At 40.7% G+C, this 16842-nt stretch overlaps 1 protein-coding gene across 1 annotated transcript in view; it reads left to right on the plus strand.

Moving 5' to 3' along the window:
- Efcab14 (EF-hand calcium binding domain 14) overlaps nucleotides 1-16553 on the plus strand; it is a 36378-nt gene extending 19825 nt beyond the window's left edge. The window contains exons 4-11 of the mRNA XM_090334917.1: nucleotides 891-989; nucleotides 3565-3675; nucleotides 4015-4119; nucleotides 6209-6400; nucleotides 8176-8259; nucleotides 11417-11528; nucleotides 12867-12992; nucleotides 16040-16553. Coding sequence (XP_090191043.1) covers nucleotides 891-989; nucleotides 3565-3675; nucleotides 4015-4119; nucleotides 6209-6400; nucleotides 8176-8259; nucleotides 11417-11528; nucleotides 12867-12992; nucleotides 16040-16215 — 1005 coding nt within the window. The 3' untranslated portion in view covers nucleotides 16216-16553. The remainder of the gene's footprint in view (nucleotides 1-890; nucleotides 990-3564; nucleotides 3676-4014; nucleotides 4120-6208; nucleotides 6401-8175; nucleotides 8260-11416; nucleotides 11529-12866; nucleotides 12993-16039) is intronic.
- The last annotated feature ends 289 nt before the right edge of the window (nucleotides 16554-16842 follow it).

Consider the following 16842-nt stretch of genomic DNA (forward strand, 5'->3'; position numbering starts at 1 on the left):
TGACTCTCACAGTGCTCAGCCTGTAGTAAGTGCCCAGAAACTTTGCTGATTACTCTTTGAAGCCATTCTTAATGGGGCTGCTGTTGGTACCTCCTAGAATTTTAATAGGAAAGCAGTTTGGAATCAAGGCTCTTTGAAGAGTGGTTTGAGTCATACCGCAAGCCTTGTTAGAATATGATCTCTGCATTTTGAAATGGAATGTTACACAGATTCCTCTGTTCTCTATTTAAGATAGAAGTCCAAGTATTTAGAATTCTGTTCCTAAGTAGTTGATGGAAAGCCACATTTTATTTTTATTTACTTATTTTTCATACCTTTGTTGCATTAGTCAGTGAGTCAGTGGGTATTTATTGAACCCCTTCAGGGTACAAAATAATGCTTTGGTTGAGCTATTGTGTTTGAAATATTAATCACATTATTAAACCAAATCCCCAAGTAGTTGAAAGTACTATTCATGTTGTTGGGGTACAGTTCCTGTAGACTGTATTTTGTGATGATGGGCTTTTACTTTATAATGTATGTTCCCACCTGGACAGGAACAAAAGTTCAGTTAAATAACTGAGGCGATATATTTTACCAAAATGAAGCATGAAGTGGTCCTTGATTATTAGCTTTTTTCCTGTCCAACTGTTGAAAGATTTGTGATGATCACTGCATCTTTTGGACCTTGCAGCTTGCCAGGACTAGGGTAAAGAACAACATTCACCTTTTCCTCTTTGGCATTAGTTTAAATTGGACAGGGTTATATCGCTGATTCCTGAATCTTAACCTTATCCAAGGTACTCCTGTGAGCTGACAGATGCTTTTGACATCTCAACCACAGAACTTAGGAAGGAAGCATCCACTTCATGTTCTGTGTTTTCATTTATTTTTACTCTTTTTCCTTTCAGATTTCTATGTTAACTTCTGCGGTAAATCACCTCAAAGCCAATGTTAAGTCAGCTGCAGACCTAATTAGCCTGCCTACCACGATAGAGGGACTTCAGAAGGTATGTGCTCAGTATGGGTCCTGAGATTAATGTACTGATAGGATTCTAGCTCCTTACAAGTTTTGTTTGAAAGCTTACCCTTCCCAGGGGTCAAGTAAGAAAAGGGCAGGCCTTTGTGGCCTTCAGTACCTAAACAACTCTGACAATATTTCTTTAGAAAAGGAAATTGATCTGTCTTTGCATTCATTAATTGAATAAACATTTGTAGAGCTTCCTCCAGTGTGTACCAGGCACTTTGCAGATAGTGAGATTAGTTTCAGGATCTCATTGCCGAATTTACATGGCTCTGTCAGCTGCTGCTTTAAAAAAACAATTCCTGAACAAGAGCTCACTATCTTGGTGCTGTTCTAATGGGCTCATACATCCAGCAAGTGAGAATTCTCTAACAGTAGGTGTCTGTGAGTGCTTGTAGCTTTTGTAACAACAGAGCTTGCACAGCATCCCAGCTTAGAAACTTCTACCCTGTACATTGTCTCTTAGCAAAACCTCATATTAATAATGCTGGGCACTACTTTTTATGGCTTACAGTTAAGTATTGAAGTAGCAAATCAGACCAGATATCTAACCTCAATGTATGTCATTTTTTTTCTTAATACTGAAAATGTTACCTCTTGTTCTCTTGGATTCTTAAATATCAGAAAAGAAAAAATTACCTTGGTTAAAAATAATAATATGAGGGCCAGGAGTTTGGCCTAGTGGTAGAGTGCTTGCCTAGCATGCACGAAGACACGGGTTCAATTCCTCGATACCACATACATAGAAAAGCCGGAAGTAATGCTGTGGCTCAAGTGGTAGAGCGCTAGCCTTGAGGAAAAAGCCAAGGAGAATGCTCAGGCCCTGAATTCAAGCCCCAGGACTGGCATCATCATCATCATCATAATGTGATGCTGTAAATTATTAGCATATCTCAATAAAAGGCAACAACCCATGGGACCAGGAGTTTGGTCTAGTGGTAGAGTGCTTGCCTAGCATGACGAAGACCCAGGTTAGATTCCTTGGCACCACATATATAGAAAAAGCTGTAAGTTTGTTGTGGCTCAAGTAGTTAAATGCTAGCCTTGAGGAAAGCCCAAGGACAGTGCTCAGGTCCTGAGTTCAAGGCCCAGGACTGGCAAAAAAAAAGAAGGCTGCAACCCATCATATAGTAGCACTCATTTGGATGTTCTTTAGGACAGAACTTTAATAAATGACTTCTCAGTGCACTTGGATTTCTTAGGTCTAACAAAAGCAAAGTAAATTATTCCTCTGCTATCTAATTCTGCCCAGTAATTGCTGACAGAATTCTAGAGTAGAGAAATTACTGCCAAGTAGAATTTGTTCTTAATCTCTGTAATACTGAGTTTCCTAGAGTCAATATTTGTTACCTTATTTTGGTCAAAAGTCGTCATTCAGCCTGGTGCCAGTGGCTTACACCTGTAGTCCTAGCTACTCAGGCAGCTGAGATCTGAGGGTCACAGTTGGGGCAGGAAAGTCCCTAAGACTCTTATCTCCAATTACCACCAGAAAACCAGATGTGGTGCTGTGGCTCAAAGTGGTAGAGTGCTAGCCTTGAGCAGAAGAGCTTAGGGGATGGTGCCTAGGCCCTGAGTTCAAGCCCCACGACCAATAAGAAAAGAAGTCATCATTTTTTTTTTTTGCTCCTCACCCAATAAGCAGTCTACAGACTTGGCTCTGGCTATCTGTGTTTCCTGCAGGACTTGACAGAAGTAGTTTAAGGGGAAACTTTTATCTATAGGTTCTAAATTTATGACCTTTCTTTAGGAAGGATTTTGTTTTCTTCTGGGAAAAATCATTTAAACCCAGAAGATAGCTTGGATTTTTACATATAGTGAACTAACTATACAAGTGGAAAATGTGTGTTTCCTATTCCCACTCAAATGGACATGCTGACCAACACCTATGAGCCTAGCTACTTAGAAAACAAAGGCAGATCACAAATTCAAGGCCAACATGAACATAAGTACATGTATAAAAATATCACAATGAAACCCCTTTGCACAAATAATTACAATAGTAAAAATAAAAGCACAGGAAGGCTGGAGATATTTTCTCAAATGAGAGAGCACTTGAAGGCCGGGGTTCAATCCCTAGTATCAAAAAAATAATAGTAATTAGAAACACTGATTAGATGAATGTGTACATTAAAATTATAGGATAGCAGTACACTTTACTAGACCAGTATTAGTGAATATAAAACATTAATGAATCTCAGTTGTACTGAGTGAAAGCAAAGAAAGAAAGAGTGGGAGTCGGGGAAGGAAGAGAGCGAGGGAGGAAGAAAGGAAGGAAATTGTCAGTCATTGATTGTATTTAAGTTCTAGAAAATGAAAACTGACACCTAAGTGACAGAAAGTGGATTAGGGTTGCTTGGGGTCAGAAAGAAAGGAATTAGAAGGAGTGTGAGGAGATTTCTAGAAGTGACAGATGCTTGTTGCCTTGGTTGTCATAACAGTGTCACATGTATGTTTGACAAATAATCACATGGTACAATGAATGTGAAGTTCAGTGCATGTCTGTCGTATCTTAATAAAGCTGCTACAAAGGGAGGAATTGACATTCCTATATATGTCTGCAGAGTGTAGCTTCCATTGGCAATACGTTAAACAGTGTCCATCTTGCTGTGGAGGCAATGCAGGAAACTGTGGATGCGCACAAGAAAACCCTGGAATTACTGCAGAATGATATGGTAAGGAGATCTGCAAATGCTACTTAAAAGTGGATACTCCTTCTTGCACTTTTCTATATGAGAGAATTGGTACCACCTGCTTAAGAAACATATGCCAAGTGTTGTATAATCCATAAATTAAACAGTAGATACAACTGAAAGCTGAGTGTTTTGCAAGCATGAAAACATGGTACTAGAGGAGACACTGATAAAACAGTTTCTGAGGGTGGAATGAATAAGAAGGAAAATGGAAAAGGAAAGACAGAATTATCTTGCTTGCACCCTGGGAGAGGGGCCACTCCAGATGGTTAAGTAGATCTAGCAATTATTACCTACATCACCCTCTATTTGTATTAACAGAATCAGCATTTCCTAAAGGAAATCAATGGAAGCAACCAGATTGTTCCATCACCATCAGCTTCATCAGAACTTGACAATAAAACTCACAGTGAGAATTTGAAAAAGGTACTTTTTATCTCTGATCCATGGTGGACAATAGAAGCAGCCTGAGGCTTTTCACTTAGTGTTACGCTACCTCAATTAGCACCTGTGTATCTGTTCACCTACTGAAAGCTGGCAGAAAAGGATGTGTGCTGGTATCTGAGGAATCGAAAATGCTGTCCTGTGTTATCTTTCCCACGTTGCTTTTCCTCTGCATGTCAGTCAGTTAGGTAAATTCCTTTCACATCTTGTTTTGTTTTGTTTTGTTTTGTGCCAGTCCTGGGGCTTGAACTCAGGGCCTGGGCACTGTCCTTGGACACTTTTTGCTCAAGGCTAGCGCTTGAGCTGCAGCCCCACTTCCAGCTTTTTCCTTGTGTATGGTACCGAGGAATTAAACCCAGGGCTTTGTGCATGCTAGCCAAGCATTGTACCACCAGGGCACATTTGAAAGACATAAAATGATTGTTTTCCTGATCTATGGGAAAAAAAAAAAAAAAACGCAAAAAACACCCCATTCTTGGCCTGGAGCTGAACCTCCATTATAGAGCACATGCTTTGAATGTGTGAAGTGTCCTGCACTGCCAAAAAGAAACCAAAAATAGAAAAATAATAGTACTATAGGCAAGTCAAAAATGAATGGATAAGCCAGGTGTGGTGGCTCACACCTGTAATCCTAGCTACTCAGGAAGCAGAGATCTGAGGATCAAGGTTCAGAGTCAGCCTGGGCACTAAAGTCTGTGAGACTCTTATCTCCAATTAATCACTAAAAAATGGGAAGTAGGGCTGTGGCTCAAGAGGTAGGGAGGTAGCCTTGAGCTGAAGAACTCAGGAACAACGCCCAGGCCTTATGATCCACACACACACACACAAAGAATGGATAGATTAATCTAGAGAGATGATTATTTTGAGCTATAGTATCTTCAAAGAACATTAGGAAGCATTCATTTCTCTTTTTTTTTTTTGTCAGTTGTGGGGCTTGAACTCTGACCTCTGACCTGGGTACTGTCCCTGAGCTCTTCAGCTTAAGGCTACCGCCCTGTCCCTTGGGCCACCGAGCTGCTCCTGGTTTTCTGGTGGTTAATTGGAGATAAGAGTCTCATGGTCTTCAGTCCCTGGGCTGGCTTTGAACCTCGATCCTCAGATCTCAGCCTCCTGAGTAGCTAGGACTACAGGCATGAGCCACCGTGCCCTGCTCTCCTTTTTTTCTTTCTTGTGCAGCTACTAGAGCTTGAACTCAGGGTTTCTCACTCTTCAGCTGTTTTTCTCACAGTTGGCATTCTTCCACTAAAGCTATGCCTTGAGTTTCAGCTTTTGGCCAAATGGAAATAAGAGTCTCTAGGGTTTATCTTCTTAGGCTGGCTTTGAACCTCAATCCTCAGATGTCAGCCTCCTGAGTAGCTAGAATTATAAACACAAGCAGCCAGTGCCCAGCAGGAGGCATTTTATTGAAAATTGGAATTTTCTTAAATCTAAAGACAAAAGTCAAGGAGGGAGTTAACAAGAATACTGAGTTCAGAATCACATTAACCAAAATGAAGGAAATCTTCACTGAAAAGACTTTCTGTCCTGAGTTTAATGCCCTTTGAAACCTATAGGCATCATTTCTTTTTAAATGGCAATCAGTACTAGCAAATGTCAATAAAAATAATTGAATCTTGTACTAAATAATGCACTCCTTGTTATGGTTTTGTTACATGAACCAATTTTAGTCATTGGTATTGTTCCTAAGGTAGTTTTGTTCTGACAAATTAAGTTAATGGGATTTTAAGTTAATAACCCAGCCAGCCTTCCTGCCAGCAGGTGAGGTAAACACTGGAAAATCAATTCACAAACTCTGCCTTCTGGAATCACGGGGGGAATCACATAGGTTTTCTTCTTCCCTCTTCCCCTTCTGTCCAGCGGAGGTCATACCATTTTACGGGGAGTAAATTAGGAACAATTTCGAGTTGGGGGAAGGACAAGGCAGGGACAGAGGTGGATGGTTACAACTGGGGAAAGGAGTATACTGTTACTTCAATAATTTGGTGTAGAAATAGTTGTTCCATGTCTGTGGCCTGCTTGTCTAATAGCAGTCTTTAGCTGCATTTTGCAACTTGATTTATTTCTACTCTAGGATATCCTGTACCTTCACAAGTCTTTAGAGGAGGTAAACAGTACCATAGTGGAGTACCAGAGACAGAATGATCTTAAACTCCAGGGGATGAATGAGACACTCAGTAATCTTACACAGAAAGTCAACCTGATAGAAAGTGATGTGGTTGCTTTCAGCAAAGTAGAAAAGAAAAGAAACCTGACCACCAGCATGGTAAGCATTTTTTCAGATCTTATGTGACTTGGTCTCTGTTGCAGTGTATTTTGTCTGTGTGTAGATATGATTCCACCTCCTTTTGAGAACAGACCTGTGCCTGTTTTTGAGCACATTTGTATTGTGCTTAATCCCTGCCTCCTTTAGTCCTTCCAGCTTTGTGATGCGAATAGCAGAGGCTATGCTAGTCCATTTGGAAAGGGAGTTGTGGCCACATTAACTTGTTTTCCAAGGCCTTACCACCACAAGTTGTTGGCAGAAATTACAAGTTTCCTGTTCAGTTACAGTGACCTGTCTGGTATGGATGCTTTAAGCACCTATTTCCTTCCGAAGGAGGTCTTCCTGATCTTTTCCAAGATCTTAAACCTAGGGATGATGACAGTTACCAAGTAGCTTTTGCCATTTCTTTAAGCCTGGCTTTAGCTTTCTTCCCTGGGCATATCAAGGGGAACCCTTTGCAAATAATGTCAAGAGAACCATTTAAAAATAAACCAATTCAGGCCAGGAGTTTGGCCTAGTGGTTGCCTGGCATGTATGAAGACCCTAGCCTTGACAAAGTCCAAGGACAGTGCTCAGGCCCTGAGCTCAAGCCCCAGGACTGGTAAAAAACAAAATAAAAATAAAAAAGAATAAAAGAGTAAACTAATTCAATACATAAGGCCAGTGACTCTGACCCCTCATAAGAAACTGAGTTGCCTGTGATGCTGGCCAACCCTCCTGTTTATAAATACTTTCATATGGACTTTTTAAAATCACCTTTTACCTATGCATCGTCCACATGGATTATTCTCTAACTGTTACAGACCTTAAAGGTGTCATACAGCAAAGACACAGGCATCTAAAAAAGTGGAAACCAGACACAGGAAATTGTACTATAAATTTCAAGTAACCCCTAAAGCAGGAAGCAAGCTGACAAAGTTGAACTCTGGCACAAGGCAAGAGCATTTGAAATGCTTTGCCATGGGGGAGCCTTGGCAGGTTGCCCAGACATGGCTTTAAAGGGTAGAGTCAAAGACCTATCCCCCTCTACCAGCGCCTCCTGATTTAGAGGAGTATGTAATTTAGTACAAAGCTGTGAAAATTAAAGGAGCCCTAGTTTTTAAAGCCCTTTTGAACTTAGCTAAGTAGACATCTTGGGGTATTTTGATGAATATAGTAAACCCGGAAGGTTTTCAAGGCTTATTGTAAAAACTTAACACCCTTGATCTCTCCCCACTGTCCCTGCCCTCTCCTACTTTTTTTTGGGGGGGGAGGGTGCTCAGTCATGGGGGTTGAACAGCCTGGGCATTGTCACTGAGCTCTTCATCTCAAGGCTATCACCTTACTATCCCTGGTAGGTTTTCTAGTGGTTAATTGGAGATAAGAGTCTCACAGTCTTTAGTGCCCACCCAAGCTGGCTTTGAACCAAGACCCTCAGATCTCAGCCTCCTGAGTAGCTAGGATTACAGATGTGAGCCACCTCACCAGTGGTGAAAATCAGTAATAATATCCATATGCCCTACTGTTTCTCCCAGCAGCATCATACCCAATCTGGATCTGGAGAAGAGTTCTCTCACTTTTCATGCTTCACAGTTTTCAAGTTTGTAAAGTCCCCAGCTTCTACTTTGACTCCCCATTGCCTTGCTCCCTTTCCATTCTGCTGCCACTCTGGTATTCCTGTTGCAAGCAGTGCAAGATCCTTTAAATAAGCTTCAGTTTGTTTTGAAATGCTAAGTGTTGCCCAAGTTTTAAGGTTTGTCTTCAGTCTTTTCCTCTTGTCCTTTTTGCCCACCAAGATGGGGAACACTGCCACTCTGAAAAGAAAATCTGTGGATCCAGAGACCAACACAACCGTTATCATGAAAACCCAAAATGTAAAGGTAAATGGTCTGGGAGTTTGGTCTAGTGGTAGAGTGCTTGCCTAGCATGCATGAAGACCTTGGTTCAATTCTTTGGTACCACATACAAAAAGCCATAAGTGGTGCTGTGGCACAAGTGATACAACTCTCTAGCCATGAGGAAAGGCCAAGGACAGTGCTCAGGCCCTGTGTTCAAGTCACAGGACTAGCCAAAAAAAAAAAAAAAAAGGTAAATAACAGGGTGTACCCAAGGTAAAAATAAATTCATCCACATTCGTCTGCCTCCTTCTCAAAAAGAGCAGTTTGGTTTCATGTGCTAAAGCTTCTCTACCATTTAAGCCATGTTTCCAACCCTTTTTGCATTAGAAAGGGTTTTGTTTATGCTTGGGTCAGCCTGGACCATAATAATTATATTTATACTTCCCACACAGCTGGGATGACAAGATTTTTATTGACAGAGATAGAGATAGGTCTCACTGACTTTTTTTTTTTTTTTTTTTTTTTTGGTGGGTCATGGGGCTTGAACTCTGGGCCTGGGCGCTGTCCCTGAGCTCTTCAGCTCAAGGCTACCACCCTAACCCTTGAACCAAGCCCCACTACCCTTTTTTTTTAGAGGTTAATTGGAGATAAGAGTCTCAGGTCCTTTTGTGCCTGGGCTTTCTTTTTTTTCTTTTTTTTTTTCTTTTTTTTTGTTGTTGGTGGTGGTCATGGGGCTTGTACTCAGTCTGGGTGTTGTCCCTGAGCTCTTCAGCTCAAGGCTACCACCCTACCCTTGAGCCACACCCTACTTCCGTTTTCTAAAGGTTAATTGGAGATAAGACTCTCAGGTCCTTTTGTGCCCAGGCTGGCTTTGAACCTTGATCCTCAGAGCTCAACCTCCTGAGTAGCTAGGATTATAGGTGAAAGCCACTGCACCCAGCTTTTTCCTTGGCTGGGCTCAAACCATGATTCTTTTACTCTCCATCTCCTGGGTAACTGGGATTTCCAGTTGTGATCCCTTAGTGCCAGAGTGATAGAATGCTTTCTATCTTTATTTTTCATCCTTCGCAATTTTGTGTTAGAAAGTCACATATATTTAAGGTTTTGCTATATTATAACTTGGGCTTTTATTAGTTTTTTGAATTGCTTCTGCAAAAATTGTTTTAAACCTTAGAAAGTAAAAAAAAATGTAAGAGCCAGATATAAGCATTATGTACAAAAAAAAACAGGCTGGGAGTGTAGCCTAGTAGTAGAGTCCTCACCTAGCATGAAAGAAGCCCTGGGTTTGATTCCTGGGTACCATATAATCAGAAAAGGCCGGAAGTGGCATTGTGGCTCAAGTGGCAAAGCACTAGCCTTGAGCAAAAAGTGTCAGTGCTCAGAAAGGACAGTGCTCAGGCCCTGAGTTCAGGCCCCAGGACTGGCAAAAATAAATACATAAATAAATAAGTAAATAAGTAATAACAGAAGTCGGCAGGTGGCGTAAGCGACCTAGCTACTCAGGAGACTGAGATCTGAAGATCAAAGTTCAAAGCCAGCCTAGGCACAAAAGTCTGTGAGACTCATCTCCAGTTAACCACCAGCAAACCAGAAGTGGCACTGTGGCTCTAGCGGTAGGGAAGTAGCCTTGAGCTGAAGAGCTTGGGGACAATGCCCAGGCCCAGAGTTCAAGTCCCACAACCAACAAATAATAATTATAATAGCAGATTGTTACTATTAGAAAGTGATAGTGACCAGATGCCAGTGGCTCATGCCCATAATCCTAACAGTTCTGAAGGTTTGTGGTTCAAGGCTAACCATCCATAAGACTTTGTTTCCAAAGTAACTAGCACAAAACAGGCATGGCTTAAGTGGTACAGCAGAAGCCAAGCAAGTATGAGGCCCTGAGTTCAAACTTTCAATACAACTAGAAAAAGAAGAAAGTGGTAGTGATGTCTCAGAGGTAAGAGAACATGCCTGGCAAGTGCTAGGCCCCGAGTTCAAACTCTAATACCAAAAAAAAAAAGAAAAGAAAAGAAAAAAGAGGAGAAGGAGAGAGCAAATGAGATTTCATCAGGACAATATATCTGTATACAGTTGTACCCAAATTTCTTGACTTTACTTTCAGACTCCTTTCCTATTTCATCAAAACATCCTAACCACACATAATTTCTCCTTACAGTAAGCATTTCATACCTATTTTTTGTTAGATGTGTCCATGTTGGAGCTCCTTAAGTAAACTAAATAGCCAGCTGTATAGTAATATCAGAATAGAAGTAAAAGTAGGCAGGTAAAAAAGTGTTAAAAGAAATATGAGATTTCTTGCTATTCTAATAGACATAGGATCAGGCCATTTCACATTACCAGGAGCAGTTAATTACACTGATTTGGACTTGCCATTTTCACTCATCCTGGGAATGAGGTGTAGTATAAGGGAGGAACTGTAGCTCCTTGTTCCTGATGATTTTCCCTCCCATTTGAGTCATCACCATAGCAGGATGGGTGGGGGGAGTACTTCCACTTTGAGTTTAGCTGCTTTAAATAAATGGGGGTGGGGGGCGGCAGGGAGCACCAGTAGCATGGCTCACACCTGCAGTATTATATACTCAGGAGGTTGAATCTGAGGATTCTGATTCAGAGCCAGTCTAGGCAGACAAATCTTTACCTCCAGTTAACCTGCAGAAAGCTGGAAGTAGAGGTATGGCTCAAGTGGTAGAACATCAACTTTGAGAGGAAGAAACTAAGAACAAGAGGTCCTGAATTCAAATCCCAGTTTCAGCACAAGAAATAAAAATCCTGTGCCTCAAGTGGGCTGGTCACAGGTGATATGATATAGTCCAGACAATTATTTAGTTAGTGTGAAATAGCATCCCAAAACACTATCCTCATTTAGGCAATGGGTGTTGCACAGGCACCTGAGCAAATGGTACATTTCCTCTACGGCTGATGCTTGCGTGCCTTCCTCCATCAGCCAAATAGTCACAGTGAGTCAGTGAATGGAGCATAATGTTTCCTTAATAGTCCAGCCTCAAGTCCAGTTGGAGACTCATCAGCACTGAGCAACAAAGGTATGTCCAGTGTTCATCCATTCATTGACAAATGGCTTTTATGGGAAATCTAGTAAGGGTCCAGCATTGCATGCTACATGTGCTATAGACGATAGTGGAAGCTCAGTTGAGGCCTCCTTCCTTAAACTTCCTGTGATCTTTGTTTTGAGCAGAAAGAAGATAGCCAAAATTCTCAGGTATCCAAACTACGAGAGAAATTGCAGCTGATCAGTGCTCTCACAAACAAACCTGAAAGCAACGGGCCTCCAGAGACTGCAGATGACGGTGGGTACAGAGCTGGCTTCTTGAATATTTCACGCAGGCTTGGGCAGTTTGCCTCCCACACAGAGTGGGAAAGGTGTTCCAGCAGCACTGATCGAACCGAGTGAGTAATGCCTGAGCGCACTGAGATGAAGCTGATGCACTTTGCTTTCATTTAGTAAAAGCCCATTTTGTACATGATTTGTACTCTAGTCTATTAAGGGAAGAATGGGTAATGTTTAGCTGGAAATAGACTTCTCCATGCTGTCTGCATCCAATTATAGGCAAAAATGTTACTGTTGTAGTGAATTCTAAACTAGGCCTAAATGTTGTTCATGAGGCTTTCCGTTTTGTAAGTGCATAAAACTTACTTAAAAATAAATATTAGCCCTTTGGAAAATCATTAGCATACAGTGATGGAACTATCGGGATGGGAGGGCACTTGGCTTGAGGTAGAGATACAATTAATCAATATTAGCAAATGCATTAATTAACCTTTACTAATTTAGGCCCTTGGAGGAAATTATGGAAGGATTGTTCTGCATCCTATAAGCATTTTTTGGAAAAATTAGCTTTGGAAGAGCAGTATATTCCCCCTTTGGATTCTCACAAGTAGGAAGCAGAGCCACCATAGAGGCCTCACAACACCATGCTACATAATCTTATAGTACAGGTCTTCATACCAGCCCAGCTGATAGCACATACTCCAACACCAGGCTTATTGCACATCTCCTAGGAAGTCAGATCATCCTTAATATGTAGCCAATGGGTTGTCTTACCATCTAATGGTGTTTTGCTATCTGCCTTAGCCTCCAAAGGTGTATAATACTAAACTGTACTACCACTTGAATATTTTATCTGAAAATTTTGAGACCTCGAATATTTCCGATTTCAGATTTTTTCAAATTTTGGAATACTTGCATATACATAATGATATAGTACTTGTCTGAAAATGGAACTCGTGTTTCAGCTACACCTTAAATACATAGCATGATGGCAATTTTGATTGTGACCTAGCACATACTACACATGGACTTGTCCAGTTATGTCAGCACTCCAGGATGTTTGGGTTTTAGAGCATTATAGATTTTAGATTCTCAAATTAGGAGATATTTAACCTTCATAGCATCTTTCAAGGTACTGTTGCTTTAAACCTTCCTGTAATATAACACTAATTCATCTTCACTTTCCCACCAACATATCTCACTCTCTCTAAGCTTTTAACATGACATAATCACTTGTACTTAATTTTCAGTTGTTTCAAATGAAGTACATATGGAATTTCCCTAAGTGGTGACCATCAATGCTGGTTTAATTTGCTGTTGGAATTGAGTATACTAAACATGTGTATATTTGTTACAGATCAAGTACAGAATTTTACATCAAAGCCACCAGCATTGCCAAATTTTTCACAGTTTCTTGAAGACAAAGTTGAGAAATCTGCCCAATTAAAACCTATCTCCCTACCAGGAATTTCTAGGATCGAAGGTAAATTTCTATACTGTGAGGTAATGTGGATTTTCAATGTCATAATTTTTTTTGTATGGTGTTGAAGTTTGAACTCATGGCCTCAAGATTTCTAGACTCTTGAGCCACACCTCCAACCCTTCTTTTTTCTGGTTATTTTGGAGATGAAGTCCAGCAATCTTTTATGCCCAGGCTAGCCTCAAACCGTGATCCTCCAGATCTTAGCCTCCTGAATAACTAGGATTACAGATAGGAACCACCTGAACCCAGCCAAAGTCATAACTTTGGTTTTGCAAATTGTATTTTAAAAAAAGCTGGGCACCAGTGGCTCACATCTGTAATCCTAGCTACTCAGGAGGCTGAGATCTGAGGATCGTGGTTCAAAGCCAGCCCAGGCATGAAAGTCCATGAGATTCTTATCTCCAGTTAACTGCCAGAAAACCAAAAGTGGTGGTATGGCTCAAGTGGTAGAGTGCTAGTCTTGAGCTGAAGAGCTCTGGACAACACCCAGGCCCACAATTCAAGCCCCACGACTAAGCAAAAAAAATTAAATCTAACACTTCTTGAGTACTTACAGGCCACATTATTTGCATCACCATCTTGTGAACATAAGTCTGGGTATTCATTAAGTGGTTGAAGCAGAATTCAAACTTAATGAAAACAAAGCTAGCACTCTTTTTTTTTTCTTTTTTTTCTTTTTTTTTTTTTTTTTTTTTTTGCTGGTCCTGGGACTTGGACTCAGGGCTGAGCACTGTCCTTGGACATTCCACAAGGCTAAGCACTCTACCACTTGAGTGACAGCACCACTTCTGGCATTTTCTGTGTATGTGGTACCAAGAAATTGACCCCGAGTCTTCATGTATGCTAGGCTAGAACCAGGGATTTTGATGTTAACTATCAGTGATTTATTTGTTCACTCTACCACTAGGCCATGCTCTCTGCCCCAAAGCTTGGAATCTTAAGCAGTGAATGAAGACAGTACTGTGAGGTTAGCAAAATGATGACCCACCAAAAATGAGAAGCCCTTTGCTGAAATCAGCAAGAGAAACATTATAGGAAGATATGATTCACAAAGAAAGCATATTTGCTTTCCAATAGTGTGTTCTGCTCTTTATTGTGATATCAAGACCTCCTGGCATTTGCTAACTACCTGGAAAATCACCCATTTCTCTTCACTTACCTTTCTCTGACCTTTTCCTTTAGTTTAAATACTATGTCACCAGGAAGTATTATATCCCAACAGACATTTTAAATCTGCATACTGCTAGCAAGAACATAGCATGAGGTATGAGTTGCATAAATTATCACACACACACACACAAAACACACACACATATGCACACATGAGCTTGAAATCTAGCACTTGGTGATAGACATCTGGATAAAGTTTCCCACCTATTTTTCTGGCTCTCAAAGAGCTTTTAAGGTATTATTAGCTGCATCACCCAGCCTGTGACAGACTAGAGCCCTATTTAGAAACCTACAAGAATTCTTAGATTCACTTCCCCAATCCATTTTCTTTCCTTTTTCACTCTTCTTGAGTACCAGACAGTACTCCCATTAAATCTAAGTGTGGCATTGAAGAAAGGAAAAATAATTTTAGATTGTTTTTAAAGAAACGTCATCCCTATTGACCTTCTTCAGCATTAGAATCTAAATCATTCAGTTGATTATGGGAACACAATCAAGTTTCTTTTTTGTAAATCTCCTGAGTTTAGGCATAAGCCATCTGTACCCAGGTGTCACCAACACTTTTTGATGATGGCCATGCTAGTGATTATGAAGTGGCAGCTCACTGTAATATTCGTGTTTTGTTTTGTTTTTTTAATTGTGTTTGCCAGTCTTGAGGCTTGAATTCAGAGCCTGGGCACTGTCCTTGAGCTTTCTCAAAGCTAGTGCTTTACCACTTGAGCCATACACCATTTCTGGCTTTTTCTCTGCGAGTAGTACCAAGGACTCAAACCCAGGGCTACCACTAGGCCATGTTCTTGGCCCCAGTTCACTACAATCTTGAATCCCTGGTTCTTAAGATGACACCTAGTAGAAAGAGCACCAGACTACGTAATGATAAAACATTTCTAAGACTCTTGCAATCTTAGGCAAGTTACTTTCACTTTTGAGCTTTGGTTTTTCTATCAGAACTGAGTTTTGATCAACTCATAGACTCCTAAAACATCCCTCCACTCAGCCATCCAGGAGAAATCTCACAGCCAGGCGCAGTGGTTCATGCCTCTGATCCTGGCTACTCAGGAGGCTGAGATCTGAGAATCGAGGTCCAAAGCCAGCCCAGGCACTAAAGTCTGTTAGACTCTTATCTCCAATTAACCACTAAGAAAATCCGAAGTGGCGCTGTGGCGCAAGGGGTAGGAAGATAGCCTTGAGCTGAAGAGCTCAGGGACAATGCCCATGTCCAGGGGTAGGGAGATAGCCTTGAGTTGAAGAGCTCAGGGACAGCACCCAGGCCCACATTTCAAGCCCCACAACTGACCCCCCCCCAAAAAAAATCTCACAATATGCCATGGTCTGCTTTACAGAACTACTTCCTATTAAATAAGACTCTGTGTTTTTGTCCCTCCCTTCAATGTAAAGGGAAAGAAATCTAAAGGGAAGGCCCTGGCTAGGGAGAAAGTCAGGCCATGCATTTCTCGAGCATGTCATTGTGGGAGGATAGTGCCATATGGTATTCATCTTGTTTTAAAAGATTGAAAGTTAGTCTTTATCATTCAGTGAGATCCTGAACATTGGTTTTTTGAAATAATATCTTCAAAGTAGCTTTTCTTTTATTGCTTTAAAGTCATTTGAGGTTACTACTCTTTTCCTGGCACTGGGGCTTGAACCCAGGGTCTTGTGCTTGCTTGCTCATTGCTGATTCTCTACCACTTGAGCCATGCCATCGGCCTGGCTTTTGAAGGATTAATTGGAGATGGAGTCACACAGACTTTTGAACCATAATCCTCCAGGTCTCATCCTCCTAAGTATGAACTACTGGCTTGCCTGGCTTGAAGCTGCTTTTAGCTAAACTTAGTTGTATGCCTGAACATACACATTTTTGCAATTTCTTTTGACAGATCTTCAAAATTTGTTCCACAAGACTGGCCAGGATATGAATGGGAAGTTGACCTACCAAGAAATCTGGAATCTCCTAGGCTCTTCCATGCCAGAACAAGAAAGCATGAGAGCATTTGATTCCAATGCGGATGGAAGATACTCATTTCTGGAGTTAAGAGTAGCTCTAGGTGTCTAGCTTCATCAAGCATACTTGGAAATGGACATAGACCTTAAACTATCTGAAATCTACTTACCCAACTAAAAAACAACCCTTTTTCCTACCCAACTGCCCCTCATGTCCTCCAAACTACTGTAGCAGACACATTGCCACCTTTTAACTTGTTGAAAAAAGCTATATAAAAAGTATTTTTTTAAAGAAGAAAACATATTACTTATATGATAGTCAGAAATCTATGGTTTCTTGAAACCAGTAAGCTCTCTTACATTTTAAAATTACCAAGAAAAAAAATAATAAAACCCTCTGTCTCTGTCTCTTTCTCTCTCTCCCCTCCTTCCTCTTTCTCTCTCTCTCTCTCTCTCTCTGTCTATCTCTCTCTCTCTCCTTTTTTTAAAGTGAGGAAACCTTATCTTTTAAAACTGGAAAGTGTATATAGAAAGAGAATAGCCACCTTTTATATTTCATATAAATTTGCCTTAAATTAGCTGCACTTTATAGACTCAGAAACTGTCTTTTCTTTAAAAGATAGACCTTTTCTGCCTGTAAATATTTAAAATGAAAGATTGTGCATATTGTGTGGAAAGTAGGAAGATTTTGAACAGGATGTGAACAAATGACTTATTAAAGATGTTAATCTCATCTGCA

This window comes from Megascapheus bottae, chromosome 6 (genome assembly GCF_031878675.1).
Source record: "Megascapheus bottae isolate mThoBot1 chromosome 6, mThoBot2.hap1, whole genome shotgun sequence".
Classification (NCBI taxonomy): Eukaryota; Metazoa; Chordata; class Mammalia; order Rodentia; family Geomyidae; genus Megascapheus; species Megascapheus bottae.